At 55.1% G+C, this 15,068-nt stretch overlaps 3 protein-coding genes across 5 annotated transcripts; 1 reads left to right on the top strand and 2 right to left on the bottom strand.

Annotated features, from left to right (window-relative positions):
* The first annotated feature begins 332 nt into the window (after positions 1-332).
* Positions 333-1,023, top strand: DPM3 (dolichyl-phosphate mannosyltransferase polypeptide 3). 2 transcript variants are annotated; one of them, XM_008592819.1, is made up of 2 exons: positions 333-550; positions 666-1,023. In XM_008592819.1, the coding sequence occupies exons 1-2, from the start codon at positions 433-435 to the stop codon at positions 950-952; spliced, it is 405 nt and encodes a 134-aa protein (XP_008591041.1). In that variant the 5' UTR covers positions 333-432; the 3' UTR covers positions 953-1,023. The 2 variants fall into 2 exon arrangements, with proteins under 2 accessions (XP_008591041.1, XP_008591045.1); XM_008592823.1 differs by having other exon boundaries at positions 498-544; positions 664-1,023.
* A 404-nt stretch (positions 1,024-1,427) lies between these two features.
* Positions 1,428-3,813, bottom strand: SLC50A1 (solute carrier family 50 (sugar efflux transporter), member 1). Of its 2 annotated transcripts, XM_008592806.1 has the most exons (6): positions 3,731-3,813; positions 3,379-3,456; positions 3,118-3,241; positions 2,360-2,521; positions 1,975-2,094; positions 1,428-1,893 (listed from the first exon to the last, which is right to left on the bottom strand). In XM_008592806.1, exons 1-6 carry the CDS (start codon positions 3,808-3,810, stop codon positions 1,792-1,794), a joined length of 666 nt encoding a protein of 221 aa, XP_008591028.1. In that variant the 5' UTR covers positions 3,811-3,813; the 3' UTR covers positions 1,428-1,791. The 2 variants fall into 2 exon arrangements, with proteins under 2 accessions (XP_008591028.1, XP_008591032.1); XM_008592810.1 differs by lacking the exon at positions 2,360-2,521.
* A 1,009-nt stretch (positions 3,814-4,822) lies between these two features.
* EFNA1 (ephrin-A1) lies at positions 4,823-12,117 on the bottom strand. The gene is made up of 5 exons (XM_008592799.1): positions 11,883-12,117; positions 7,833-8,128; positions 6,112-6,177; positions 5,902-5,952; positions 4,823-5,735 (listed from the first exon to the last, which is right to left on the bottom strand). Exons 1-5 carry the CDS (start codon positions 11,972-11,974, stop codon positions 5,623-5,625), a joined length of 618 nt encoding a protein of 205 aa, XP_008591021.1. The 5' UTR covers positions 11,975-12,117; the 3' UTR covers positions 4,823-5,622.
* Positions 12,118-15,068: the final 2,951 nt, after the last annotated feature.

The following is a 15,068-nucleotide window of genomic DNA, read 5'->3' as shown; positions in this document are numbered from 1 at the left end:
ACGCTTAGCTGTCAATGCATCTGCTTTCCCCTTCTACCCCAGGAGGTGCCGAGTCTCTTAGCATTTTCTTTTCTTTTCTTTTCTTTTTTTTGCTATTCTTCTTTTCATTTAAACCTTGGCATTTCTGTATCCCCAAAGTCTATCACGGTGCTCAAGGAATGTTCAAATGAACGGATGAATAAGTGAATGAATGAATGGGGTTTCTGTGCTGGAGAACTGAATCTAAGGGGAACGACATTACATTCCCACCTTTTTGCAACGTTTAAGGGTGTACTCAGGCTTTTTACCAGCCCCATGCCAGCTTGCAGCGGGGCCCCAAGGGAGGCAAGCAGCGTCGCGGCCTCTCCAGGTCCAGCCCGCTGTAGGCAGAGCCGAGCCCACTGAACAAGCGCCTGGATCTAGACCGCTACCGCGAGTCCTCCTGCTGCCGCCATGAGAACTACAACTCCCAGAAGGCGGCGCGGAGGCGGAGCCTGGCTTGTGAACGACTTCCGGACGCCGACGTCCGGTCCACTCGGGGAAGAGGAGGACGCGGGGACCAGAGGTAAGGGTAAGTTGAGGGATGAAGGGAGAGGCCGAGGAGGGTGAGAGCGACCAGAAATTGGAATCAGGTGTAGAGGGGGTAGCCGAGTGGAAGGGACCCCGATCTTTGTTTTCTCTTCCAGCAGTGACCATGACGAAATTAGCGCAGTGGCTTTGGGGACTGGCGCTCCTGGGCTCCACCTGGGCGGCGCTGACCATGGGAGCCCTGGGCTTGGAGCTGCCCTCGTCCTGCCGGGAGGTCCTGTGGCCACTGCCCGCCTATTTGCTGGTGTCCGCCGGCTGCTATGCTCTGGGCACTGTGGGCTATCGCGTGGCCACTTTTCACGACTGCGAGGACGCCGCCCGCGAGCTGCAGAGCCAGATCCAGGAGGCTAGAGCCGACTTAGCCCTCAGGGGACTGCGCTTCTGACTCCCTAACCCCATTCCCGCCCGGGCAGCCCTCCCTTCCCTTCCTCATTAAAGAGCAAGTTTATTTTCTAACTTTGAGTACGGGAGAATGGGATTGGGGATTCTGTGTACCAGCGGTCGAGAAGTGAGAGGTGGAAGAGCCACATTCCTGAGGCCATCTCAGCCTTATTTATATCTTGCTGTTATTTCCCAGTTTTGCTCCAAAGAAGGCAAATACTCCTCACTATTTCTCTGGATGGAAATATTTCATTTTCCTGGTCCTTTTAACCCTGTCAGGAAGTACTTCTTGAAGCCTAACTTCACTCTTCATAACATGTAAGCTCTGTACTTTTTAAGTCCTTCCTGGCTTTTTCCAACTTCTTGATTTTTTCAGCTACCTTTTCGGAGCCAACCCTACTGGCCTGAGAATAACTGTGGATCAGCCCTTCACCAAACCAGCCAGGTTGAGAATCATGAATAGAGAATGAACCATGATGGGCAGGGGTAGGGAACAGTTTATTTTAAGGCACATTCTAAAGATATCACTCCAACCTCCAAAATTAAAAAAAGTAATCTCTCTAAAAAATAAGTGATTTCATCTCCTAGCTCCCACCTGATCTTCTAAGTGCAAAGGTACTTCAAAAAGTTCATAGAAATATTCATATTATCTTTTAATTCTATTTCTCCACGAATTTTTTGAAGTGCCCTGTAAAGCTTTCTTTGGTCCTTCTATTCTCAAAGTTGCTTCTTTTTCCCATAACCCATTGCATCTGTGGAGCTGGTCATCAGAACCAGCTGAAACAAAGAGCTCTCTTTGGTATCACGTTGGCATTAAGGCGCCCATTGGTGAGATGAGCTGCCTCAGGTTTGCAGGAGCCGATAGTTCCTGTCTTGCTCCTGGGGGTACTTCCAGAAAAGCCAGAGGCGAATAAAGCTGGTGAGGATTCCTGGAAAGTTGGGCACCTGAAAGGGCAGGGACTGCTATGAGGAGAGGAGCTGGTTTCCCGCCTTACAAATCTGTCACTCCATCCTTATTCTGCTTACCATGATGTAGGGATCACTGAGTTGAAACCCATAGAAGAACCAGGAGGCAGAAGTAAGAAGAGTGGCAATGGTGAGTGAGAAGGAGAGGCATTGAGTTGATTTAGTCTGAATGACCTTGGCCTGTGGGAAGAGACGAAAGACACTCCTGGCCCAAGCATATAGTAAAGATCCAACCTTGCCTAAGAATTTCCCCAGGAAAAACGTCAAACATCCTCCCAGATCTGTCACCCAACTCATCTCTCCTGCCTCCCACTCACCCAGCTCTACTGCTTTGTCTCTTTCCAGGATTTGGATCTTCTCTCCCTCTGGAGTGTAAGCCACAGTATCTGGCTATGGGAACCTGGCCCGTATTATCTCCCCTACCTCCCTGGACACCCCCACTCACCAAATCAGCCAGTGGTGAGAGGTACATGCTGATGGTGAAGACACTGCAGAGGAGGCCCAGCTGCTGCAGCCGGGCCCTCAGGTCGGGCACCAGGAGCCAAAAGTAGCTATAACCCAGGAGAAGGACCCCCAGTAGGGTTGCAGTCTGTAGGAGAACAGCACGCTGCAGGGGAGAGAATAGCCTTACTTCCAGGTGTGCCAGGAGCACTCTGTGACCTCCCTGCTGGATTTAATTCATCCTGCCCTCTCCCTTGCTCCAATGGGAAAGCCAACCTTTGTCTAAGCCTCCAGTATTGCACTTGTCAGAGCCTCTTTCCCACCAGTGCCTTGATGGGAAGTCTTATCCACCCACAACACTGGAGGCCTCTAAGGGAGGGAAAGGTATCTTTTTTCTGTGAGCTTGACACACACAGTAGGAGCTTAGTCGATGCTTGTATGATTGAGTGGGGAAGCAGAGCTAATCATTTTATTCTCAGCTACCAGCCCTGGCTTTGAAGGAACTATCAGAGACAAAAACCCTTTCCCCTCAGCTTGTTGGGCAGAAGCTCAGGGTGGCACTGCCATCATCAGGCTAGGTAGAGGTACCAGCCTTGCCAGAATGGAGGCAATGTGTTAAGTCTCAGAAGGCTAGCTTCAGGAAGGAAGAGTTGCAAGGCTGGAAGGGCCTTCCAGGAAAAGGTGGCAGTGCCAGCCTACTAGGAAGTAGTGTTTGCCCTGTCTTGCTGCAGCAGAAAGGTGAGTCCAAGGGAGGGCCTCTACCTTCCGAGGGCAGTAGTGCAAATACACCAAGATGTACAAGGTCTGAAGCACAGCACCCACTGCGTTGACGACGATGAGGGTCCAGTCTCCCTTCAAGGCCCCATAACTCAGCCAGCCCAGGTTGCTGCAGGGTGCAGGGGAGGGATATGGCCCGTAGGGATGAGTGTGGGAGGGAGACCCAAGAGACCTCTTCCACGTTCGCCTACCCCTCCCCCACCTCCCGCAGACATCTTTTCCTGCTGCTGCCATTGCCCCTCTAACTTGACATCCGTGGTGAGAAAGGGCAGGAACTGGATGCTGTCCACGCTCCGGGTCATCCGCATGCGCCTGAGATCCGAGCTATAATAGGGACGGGTGAAGGGTGGAAAAAGAGAGTCAGGGTTTTAGGGGGATCCCCAATAACTGTCATCCTACCCGGACAAGGGCACCCTCCCCCGCCCAGCTTCCCTGCCTTCTTCCTCAGGCCGAGTGACCAGCCTCGTCCTTGTACCCCAGTCCCCTTGGATCCCACGTTGACCCCTGGTTCCGGACGCAGCTTGGGGCTGCGGCCACGTCTCTCTCCCCTCTCCTGATTTCCTGGTCCTGCCCCAGCCCATCCCGGCCGCGCTCTCACAGGCCGGTGGAGAACATGCCGAGGGTGAAGACCACGCAAGCTCCGGAAAGGAGCGAGTCGAACACGCCGCTCGCCTCCATCTCGCCCCCGGCGCCCGCAGGCTCAGGCCCGGGCCAGCGACGCCGGTGCCCAGCCCCGAGCGCCCCGCCCCCGCCCCCGCGCGCTTGGGCAGTCCCTCCGGAAACTGAACCGGAACCCGGCCCTCCCCTAGAACGCTTAACCGGAACTCCGCCCCCCTCTGAGCGTCTGGCCGGGCCCCCCGCCGCGGACTCCCAGCCCTCTTGGTCAGTCCCATAACTAGGGTTCCGCGGATCTGCCCTCGACACCTGCCCCTCCTCACACTGCTTACGCCTTGGATCATCTAGACCTCCAGCGCCAGCTCTTGTGTCCCCATAGGCCTACGCGGTAGACCTCAAAACAAAAGCTTGATAGACCCAACCAGACTTCAACATGCCTTCTATCCAGAGGTCCAAATCAGAACCTCAGTTGCCCAGGATTTGGGAGGTTTTCCCCGGAGTTTGCTGAAGCCTCTTTCCAGCCTCTCCCCTAAATAGCAAGGATTGCCAGGAATTACCAAGTTTTCATCAGATGCCCTCCCTCTTGAGCTATGTGGCAAGCTTTCCATGACTTGGCCAATCCACTTAAGCCCCTATCACTGACCCCCTAGCCGACCTACTTGCTGCTGGGAACTTTCCCTCCCAGCCTCCCACGCATCTCAGCTGGTGGGGCCGTGGGGCGGGGCGCATGCTTCAGCTGGCATTCCCGGCTTCCCTGACTCACTCAAACAGCATGAGTACCTGAACAGAATGCCAAAGCCCAGTGCTGAGGGGGTGGGAGTAGTGTAAAGGTTGGACAGGAAAAACATCCAGAGTGGGGTGCAGCACAGAACCCGAGGCACTGCTTGTGGGGAGCACCCCTGTCCTGGAACACCCTCAGAGGAGGAAACACCCCACCCTTTTTCCCTGGTGAGGGGCATGTATTCTTTGCAGAGAGAAAGAAGTTCAAACCCAGTTGCTAATGGTGTAGCACGGGGCCTAGCACATAGCAGGGACTCAATGGTCATAAGTTACTATGGAGTGGCAGGAAAACATGTCCAAAAACAAAACAAAAACACACTGCTTTATTTTGAGACAAAGAGCATTGTATAAAAAAAATTCCAGTTGTAGAAGTCAGCACAGACACTCAAGTTTATATACAGATAATGTACAAGTAAGTGGTCCTTGCCCTTTAGGCTACACTCTAGGCAGACTCTGTACACATTAACACTGCCCTTACAGCTATACTATAAGAACAGGTTGGCACAGCAACCTGCCACCTCCACCACTGGCACAGCTCTGGTGAGTGCTGCCCCAGGATGGAGAGAAGATGCTGTGCCTGGCTACAAACCTCTTGCTGGGAGATGCTGGGTCAGCCCAAGCATGTTGCCTCTCCTGTACCTGGCTCCCATGCAGGAAACTGTCTCTTGATTTTCCTTCAGTCAGTTCATCTGGGCATCCTGGCTGTCTCTGGGAGGGGCACCTTTGCCAAGCTGTGTCCAGTGCATGGCCCCAAGCCCCTTTCAGCTCAGCTCTCACTGCACCCTCAAGGTGTCATGTCTGCACAGCTTGTTTCTTTGGCATAAAGGCAGGAATGACAGGGAAAAGACTGTCTCCACTTCTTTCTCCGTCCCTCTGAGGTGGAGGCGGGGATGGCACTGGCAGGCTGGTCGACCTCCTTTGGGTTGAAACCCTTAATACTGACCCGTTTTGAGGCTGCTGGGTGGCAGCTTGTGCATGTGGTGGGAGTGGTTCCCAGGGCTGGGGCTTTGGGAGCGGCCCCAGGACAGGTGAGGGGTGCCTGCCCCTGCCCCCTCAGCCCAATTCCAATCCTTAAGCCAGGTGTGGCATACACCTTCACTGGGTTTGTAGCAGCAGAAGTGGCAGGAGCAGCACCACCCAGGCAAGTGGGAAGAGGCGGGGAGCAGCACTGTGACCAATGCTATGTAGAACCTGCACCTCCGGGTCGTCTGCAAGGTGAGAGGACAAAAAACCCCAATGAGTGGCCCCACTATTTGCACTGGCCCTAGGCCCAACAGGGTTTCCCTAGCCCCTACTTGGAGCCACCTCTTGTACCTAACCTCCTCAAGCAGACCTTTTCCTATGCCCCAGACCCAATTTGCTCCAACTACTTACCTGCTGGAAGTCTCTTCTCCTGTGCATTAGCATGGGCCTGGGGACTGTGAGCTAAAAGACAAGAGTAGTAGGTCAGGTATTACACCAGGAAGGTAGAGGGGTGCAAATGTTACGTGGACTAGGCAGTGAGACTTCCCTGCCATCCTAGATCACTAGACCAGTCCCAGCATAGAGATGGAGGAAGGAGGCCCACAGGGCCCTGAAACTCACTGATTTTGCCGTTAACGGTCACCTTCAACTTCAAGCAACGGTCTTCTTGGTGGTGGATGGGTTTGGCTGCAAGATCAACCCATAGGGTGTTAAAGAAAAAAGCCTGATTGGAAGAAAATATAAGCTCAAATGCCACTGGCCCTACTTTCTCGGCTCCCTCCTCCTTTTAATTCCTCTCTTCACTCTAATATTGATTTTTATTTATTTATTTATTTATTTATTTATTTTTTTTGTCTTTTTTCATGTCCGGCAACGGATCGCAACCCTCAGTGTCGCGCCCGTACCGGACCGGGACCGGCAATGGGATCGCAACCCTCGGTGCTGCGCCCGCACCTCGCTCAGCCAGTGAGTGGGAACCGGTCTGTATGTGGGATCCGAACCCTGGGCGGGAGCGCTGCCGCGCTTCCCAAGCGGCGCACTATAGCAGTGCGCCACCGGGCCGGCCCTAATATTGATTTTTTTTTTTGTCTTTTTCCGTGTCCGGCAACGGATCGCAACCCTCAGTGTCGCCCCCGTACCGGACCGGGACCGGCAATGGGATCGCAACCCTCGGTGCTGCGCCCGCACCTCGCTCAGCCAGTGAGTGGGAACCGGTCTGTATGTGGGATCCGAACCCTGGGCGGGAGCGCTGCCGCGCTTCCCAAGCGGCGCACTATAGCAGTGCGCCACCGGGCCGGCCCTAATATTGATTTTTAATCTTCCTTAGCTTTTGCCCACTTCCTGCCCAATGTTCGGCTCAACCTGCATTCTTTGGAATAAACTTCAGCTTTGGCAGTGGTGAAAAGAACATAGACCCTGTCCGCTCCCTATGTTCCATCCTTCATTCCTCCAAGCCTGAAACTGGGTGAGGCTTTTACAATAGATTCCCTTTACCTAGACCATTTTATACTACCCCATGCCTAGGCCCCACTGACAGGGTGAGTCCTGCAACCATCCTACACATAGCTGATCTTATAACTTTAAAAATCCACCAGTGGCTCTCTCTTGCCAACAGGATAAAGTCCAATTTGGCTCCTTAGCATTTTTTAGGCACTCCCTGATCAGTCCCGTCCACCTTCCCACACTCATCTTGCTCTGCTTCCTATGGTCCTCCCACTCCAGCCAGGCTGAACCATAAGGAGTCCCCCTGAAGACATCATGCCCCCTTTGCGCATGTACCTTTATGCCTAGTCAACTCCTCTGCCTATCCTAAGCTCTGGGGTCATCTTCCCTTCTAATCCTTCTCTGAATCCTCTTCACCTGGCAGTTGCCCAGGTCACTTTCCCAAGGCCCCTGTGATCATGTCTACCACACCACACTGTTTGGTCTGTTAACCTATGTGTAGTGATCCACTCTGTAGTCTAGTGATTAAGAATTCCACACTTTCATCACTACAACCCTGGGTTTGATTCATGGTCAGGGAACTAGTCCCTTGGAGACGTAAACCTTAACTTAGGAGAGAAAAAAAGAAAAAAGAAACCTATGTGTGTTCCTTCCTAGTTTCCTTGAGGATGGGGACTCTAGTGTTTTATTTATCTCTGTGCCCACAGTGCCAAGCAGAGTGCCCTATACACAGTAGAAGCACACTCCACAATTGTGATATGAATGAATGAAAATAGAATTCAGGATTGGAAAGGGCCCTCTGCTGCTTGACTCAGCACTAAGCATGTACCCAAGCATACGCATCATGCTGCTGTGCCCCCCAGTATGTCCAACTGTGTACATGCCTCCCAGGTACTCACAGATGTAGTAGTAGCTGTGTCCTTCTTTGAACTCCTTGCCTAGGGTGAAAGGTGTGAAGCGCTGGAACTTCTCAGACAGCTTCTCTGGGCCATGCTTGGCACTGGGCTGGTTGCACTGCCAGCGGACTTGGTCCTTAGACTGGGGCTGGCACAGCTGGTACTCCTCATGCTCCACCAGGTACAGTGTGTACTGCTCCATGGCAGTTTCTGCTACAGAGTCGTCCTCGTAATGTGGACAGATGATGTCCAAGTAGTCATTGAGCCTCACATATACTGTGTAGTCCTCATTCCGGAACCTGGGCATGCGCAGAGGGAGAGGAAGCAGGTGGTAATTCAGAAGTCAAGCCAGAGCCTTGAGACTCCAAATGTTTACATGTCCCCTCACATTTCACACTGGACTCCCCCAAAGAGTCTTCCAAAACCTCAACACCCAATATTTCCTGATCTTGAGCTCTAACATATCTCTCCACATCTCCAAACATTCCCCACCATCATCGTCTCCTACTAGTCCTCCTCCAAATAGCATCCACTCAGTATCTTTCAGGTACCAAAGCATTTTTCATACCCCCCCATATTTACCCAAGGATGGGCTCCTAAATATTTCTGTAGCTCACTCATCATTCTCTTATACCTGCAAATATTTCCCCAAATCTATTCTAGCAGTTGCTCCTTTAAATACTATTAGACCTCAATTCAAAACCCTACTGGGCCATTCTGTAATCAGGGTCCAAGTAACCTTTTCTCTTTACTGTGTTGAGCCCCATCTATGTCTTCACTTCTCTTACTCCTCCCATTTTCCCCCTTGACCCACCGAGTATTATCTCCCATTTCCCAGCTTCACTTTTCCTCTAATCCCCTAGTATACCCAGGCCCACAGATAGTGCCCCTAGTCCTTTAAGTTAAATCATTCTCAGGCCAGCCTGTGGCTCACTCGGTAGAGTGCGGTGCTGATAACACCAAAGCCACGGGTTCGGATCCTATATAGGGATGGCCGGTTTGCTCACTGGCTGAGCGTGGTGCTGACAACACCAAGCCAAGGGTTGAGATCCCCTTACCAGTCATCTTTATTAAAAAAAAAAAAAAAGTTAAATCATTCTCATCATTTCATTCAGTCGCCTCACATCTACCTTTCTAGCTACTCATGACAACAGACTACCCCCCTGCCCCAGGGCAATGCACAACACCAAGCCAAGGGTTGAGATCCCCTTACCAGTCATCTTTATTAAAAAAAAAAAAAAAGTTAAATCATTCTCATCATTTCATTCAGTCGCCTCACATCTACCTTTCTAGCTACTCAAATGTATGCCCTGGTCTTTTTGTCCCCTTCTCTCAGAGCACCTCAAAACATCCCTGTCCCTTTATCTCCAAAAGCCGCACTTCTACATTCCCCCAGCTGAAATGCTGGATGTTCTAAGATCTGAGACTGCCTTTCTCCTCCCCTCGTCCCAAGGTGGAGCCAGCTCCCCTCCCCCAGTCCATTCCCCCCAGGCCCCACAGGCTCCAGCCTGACTGCCCACCGACCCCTCCCCGCCAGCTCCAGACACCTGGCTCCAGTCTGGGTGGGGTCCCAGTAGGGGAAAAAGTGCCTCCCCCCTCCCTCTCCAAGCTGGTCAGTCTCTCTGAATTCCCCCAAGCACTGCCAGCTAGAGACTCAGCAGTGTTGGCTGCCAACTTGCTTCAAACCAAAGCCCTGGGCATGGGTGGTGGGGGGAAGGGGAGGAATTAGGCCAAGAAGCCTCTGAGGTGGGCACCCACTGCCCAGTCAGCATGACCCCTAAGAGACCTGGCCTTGCAGCAGCATGCCAGCACTTGGGCTAGGCTTACCAGGGCCCCTCCCCCACCCCAGGGAAAAGAGAGAGAGGAGCAGAGAGAGGCTTTTAAAATTCCTCTCTGGAGAGATAAACATAGAAGCCATTTCGGGGAACAGGTATTTCAGCTCTGGGTCTGGCGTCTTTCTCCTATTCCCGTGACGGGCACTGACTCATTCCTGATCCACCTCTGCTACCTGCCCCAGCACTCATAAGAACCTGTGAAAATTTATCTTGTCAAATATAGACAGCCCCCAGGACCCCAGGGTGGCACAGTGCCTTCTTGCCCTGGGCACTGTCCTCTAGGCAAAAGGAGCTGGCAGGTCTGAATGGCAGGGCACTTGCCCCTTTGGCACAAAGGAGGCCAATGCCCAGCTCACAGTGGCACCACCCTTCTCACCATGCTGCCCCTGCCTGGGGCCTAGAGATCCCAGGGCTGATGCCCACTGCCCTGAGTCACCCATGCCGGCCTCACACCCGCCCAGCTCATTGCCACCTCATCTTTGCCCCCAAGCCGGGCCAGGCTTGGCTGCCTATGAATTCCACTCTGCACAGGCTTCTCTTTGGTCCTGGGCATGGTAGGGTGTGTGTATATGTGTGGCCAAAGGGACAGGACAAAAGCTGTGCTTGGTGGGCGCACTCACTGTCCCCCTCCTGGGAGTACAATCCAGTCCGCTTAGCCCTTGTTTGAGGCTTGCTCTCCATCTGGGAAAGGGGCAGCGGCGTCAGGGAAGGCAGGGAGGGGGGCAAGGAAGAGGCTCTTTCCTGAAAGAGAGGAAACCTGGGAGCTTGGGAACGGAAAAGGCCAGGGTCACCCCCCCCACTCACAGCTTCCTGTCCCCTCCTCCTCCTTCAGCCAACACCTGGCATGGGCATAAACAGGGACTTTGCTCTCCCACTAGTAGGACAAGATTGGGTCACGGAGGCAAAGAACAAGCAGCAAGGAGTGGGGAGTGGGAGGGCTGTCTGGGTTGCCCTGGCACCCATGGGCAGGAGGGCATTGCCCTCTGGGGTTGGTTGGCAGCTGATTTTTCTCTCCCCCACCTCAACATGCCACAGACAACAGACTACCCCCCTGCCCCAGGGCAATGCCACAGGGTGAGAGGAAGCTGGCACAATATATTTCTCAAGGGGCATGGGGGCTGCATGCTAGGGCTGAGGGTGGCTAAGCTGAGTGGTGCTTTCCGTGACCCCACGCTGCCCAGCCCTCCTCTCCCTGCCATGCCTACCCCTTCTCCTGTCTTTCCGCAAATATTGCTCCCCATAACTTCAGAAAACTCTTGGGCAAGAACAAAGCGTCCGACTGAGCGTCTTTCTTTCAATACCATTTGCCACAAGTCTTAAACCTGCCCAGGGGAAATTAACTCCTTCTTGCTCAGAGCTCTTTGCAACCCTTTTAACCCCTTCCATTCTTTCTGAAGCTTTCCCATGACCTCCCTTCCTCCATCTCTAGTTTTACTATTTAAACCTCATAAACAGGTGATTCCCTCAACTTACCCATGCACAGCAGGTGCCTCATTCATGCCACCCCAAAAAACCCCTTGTGGGGGAGCTTTCCAGGGTCACTTTATTATTATTATTATTTTTAAAGATGACCGGTAAGGGGATCTTAACCCTTGACTTGGTGTTGTCAGCACCACGCTCAGCCAGTGAGCTAACCTGCCATCCCTATATGGGATCCGAACCCGTGGCTTTGGTGTTATCAGCACCACGCTCTCCCGAGTGAGCCACGGGCCGGCCCCCAGGGTCACTTTAAATACAGAATGGATACTCAATGCCCGCAGCCCGGACCCTTCCTGAGAGGTCCTTCCAGGGTTACGTTGAACACTCTGCTCACTCTTGATGTCACATCAGGTATACCTGTCAGTACAGGCAGATGCCCAAGTGACACACGAGGAGGGGTAAAGAGGCTTTCATGGTTTGGGGCCTAGAACAAGAGTCCTGGCCGCCAGGGAGAATGGTCTATGCTCGATGCAGGAGCTGCTCACCCTGGGTCCCTCACTTCAGAGTAGTAGGGGTTCCAGCGGGAAGGAAGGGAAAGGCAGAAATAGTGAGCGAGCAAGCAGACACGGGCAGCTCCCTGGCCTGGGCTGGGGTGCTCCCAATTGCGAGGGAGAAGAGAGGGGAGGAAAAGCTACACAATCCCTCCCGCCTCTGGTCACCTCCCCTAGGCTCGGGTCAGGGGGGTGGGGAGCTGTGCCAACCGGGAGCCCAGCTTGCCAGCGGGAGACTCGGGGCTTACTTGGGATTTGAACTGTTCCAGAAGACGGTGTGGCGGTCAGCAGCGGCCAGACTGCAGCACAGACCCAAGAGAGGGGCCCAGAAGAACTCCATAGCGCGAGGCCTGGCCAGGCCGGGAGGGGACGAGAGGCTCCTCAGGGTCCGGGTTCCCGCTGGCTTTCTGGGCGGCGCACTACGCGCCGCGTTCACAGCTCTGGCCCCTTCGCCTCGCGACTCCGCCTTTTGGGCCGGCGCCGCCTGACACCCCGCCCCGCCCCGCCCCGCCCGGCGCGCGGCTGCCCCGGGGCTTGGGGGCTGGGAGGTGGAGGAGGGGAGGGCAGGGGAGCGGAGGAGGCGGGGGGTGCGCGAGAGAGCTGTAAGTGCTCGTCGGTCTCCACAAATCTGCTCGGAGCCGTGTGTTCGCTTACTTGTGGGTCTGCCTGAAGCTTTGTGGGGGGTGCCGGGTGTTGGGTTTGTGTCCCTGGGCGCAGTCGCGTGCAGAAGGGAACCGACTTGCACGTGCGGATCTAAGAACGCTCGGGTGCGGGACCCGGCTTCGCTGCGCCGCGCGTGGATCTCGTAGGGAGCGAGGTTGTCGATACGTCCCGTACCTTCCCCGAGCGTCGCACACCCGGGCGCGGGCGTCCGCGATCCCACACTCTTCTCGCACCCACCCCCTTCCCGGACTGCGCTCGGCTGCTCCTCCCCACACACACGCGGCTGTTTGTTTTTGTTGGGTTTGTCAATGTTGTCTTTGTTCAGGAGATTGTGTCATCGCCTAGATGCCGGGAATAAAGTGCGACGCTGTGTGTGATCAAGTGTGTAACGAGTGCGGCCAGGGCTAAGGGCACCTCTATCCTTAAGTGCCTGCACGTGGGAGGGACACCCGGGACCTGGGGCCCGCGAGGGGATCCGTCGTTGTTTCTAGATGAGCCAAAGGGCACTAATGACTTGTGCTTGTGTGTGTGTGGCCACACACGTGTGTACCGTGAGAACGGGCTCTTGAATATGGACTGTGAGAATCTGGGCACGAAGGGTGACAAACTGTAGCCACACATGTACATATGGCTGTGTAAATACGTGTGATGGCGCGGAAGTGCGAAAGCATTTGTGAGTAGTATCACAGCCGCGTGTGTGGAAGCGTGTGAAACTCTTTGACATACGTATGCTAATGTTTGTGAACAGCGCGTGAAGAGGAGGGGAAACGTGTACGGGCGTGCACAGGGCGTGGGGCGGGAGGGTTGCGCGGCGTCCCTGGGCCGAGCGGCTGGGTTTGGCCGGGTCTGAGCTGGGTCTCCCAGTCAGTCTGGCCCCAGCGCTCCGCTCGGCCCCCTCCCCCGCGCCGTGTAAACAGACTCGCTGGAATTTGCCTCTCGGGGCTCTTCTCTCCGCCGGGATCTGCAGCCGTCTGGAGAGGGGTTGGCGGGCGGGTGTCAGCCTCTGGCGTGGAGAGGGCGGGCAGGTGTTTGATTAGGCTCGTGTGTGTGCCCAGAGCGGGAGAGCAGCATGCCTTGTGTCTGCATGTGTTTGGTGGTTGGTTTGTGTGGTGGTGTGGCTGTGTGCGCGCCTCGGGTTGGTGTTGTGTGTGTGCATCCCTGGTCGGCCCTTCCTGGCAGCTTCGCATCGCGGGAAGCCGCGGACCCGGGGCCTCTGGACGGCTGGGCCCAGCTTCCCGGTTCCCAGGCCGTTTCATCCTCTCTTTTACGGCCAGGCCTGGCGACAGCCCCTGTAATTACGTGGGGCCCGGACGCCTCGGCAAGTCCGGCGCTGACCCCTCCGGGGAGGAGCCTGGAGCCAAGGCGGGCCCCGGCTGGCTCTCTCTCCCCACCTAGGCTCAGGCCGTAGGACTTGCCGAGCTTAAGATAAATATTTACCGAGTGCCAAGTAGGTGCCGGGCCCGGTAACCCAGCGGCCGGGTCAGGGCTCAGCCTTGCGCACGGCCACTCCCACCCCACCCCCCGCGCACCTGCCCCAGGCGACGTGCCCAGCCCCTCGTTTACACGAGGTGCGGCCCGCCCCTCCCGCCGGGGTCGAAGTCTATCCGCCAACCGGCCCCTGCGCGGGCACATCACGAGGGTTTTGCTCACCTGGGAGGACACCTGGGTATCAGCCTCCCACGTGCCACAGGCGAGAGTACCCCATCCCAGCTCCTGTGTTCCATAGAATCGCAGCTCCATGAGGGCAGGGATTTTGGTTTCCCTCACTGTGGTATTGCCAGCGTCTGGCACAGCTACTAGTTCATATAGTAGATAGTCAATAAATATTTGTTGAGTGAGATCATTTACTGTTCAGTGGAGGTACTTAACTTCTGCTAGACATAACTGCTCTGAAAAGAAACCAGCAGAGGAGTTAGAGGGGGAAGGGTGGTGGTAGCTCTTTAGAGAGGGGTGACCCAGGGTTGTCCGTTGGAGGAGACGGCTTTGGGCGGGATTCCCTCGTTTCTCTGACCGCCGGGACTGGGCAGGAACGTGTAGGGTCCCACGCTGCGCCGCTCGGGCCAGGCAGGTTCGGGCTCGCTTGGCCCAGCCTGGCAGGGCCACGTCAGCTCCCGCCCTGCCTGTGTCTAGGGCCGGAGCAAGACAGGTGGGTAAGGGGTGGGGGGTGGGGGGAAGTTCTGTGCACCAACGGGACGCGGAGCCATCCTTCCCTGGTTTGGCGTTGTCTCCAACGTTCTCACTTCAGGCCTTGGGCTCATTACTCCTCTATCCATACATTTGTGCATCCCAAAGGAGCGGCACTAGACGCCAGGTGTTGCGATGGGCATCGAGGGTGTAAAGGTGAGTCTAAGATAAAATCCCTACTCTCGGGGAAACCCCCGACTAAACGGAGAAATAGACAAGCCACCAGTACAACAGACTTGCTAAGTGCTATGGCCCAGACTGCAGACCCACAACACACATTCGCGTTGCCCTGACCCCTGCTGGAGCCGCTGCGACGCCTGGTGGACCGAGAGGAGAGTTGCAGGCGCGGTGCAATCCAGACACAGGCAACAGAAAGGACTTCCGCGCGCGGAGACGCGATCTGCAGACCAACTCTGGCAGCCGCCCCCGTCCCTTCACTATCCCAGCCCCCAGCCTTCCCAGGCGGATCTGGTCTCGATTCTTGCTTTGGACTACCTCTCACTGCAAAGTTGTGTGCCTGTGTTGGCTCTCAGCACAGCCACCCTCAGGGAAACATCTGTGCTCAGTGGCGAGAGCTGTCTGAGGTG

This window comes from Galeopterus variegatus, unplaced genomic scaffold (genome assembly GCF_000696425.1).
Source record: "Galeopterus variegatus unplaced genomic scaffold, G_variegatus-3.0.2 Scaffold154, whole genome shotgun sequence".
NCBI lineage: Eukaryota > Metazoa > Chordata > Mammalia > Dermoptera > Cynocephalidae > Galeopterus > Galeopterus variegatus.
The sequence above is the reverse complement of the archived record's forward strand: the minus strand, read 5'-3'. Positions and strand labels throughout refer to the sequence as shown.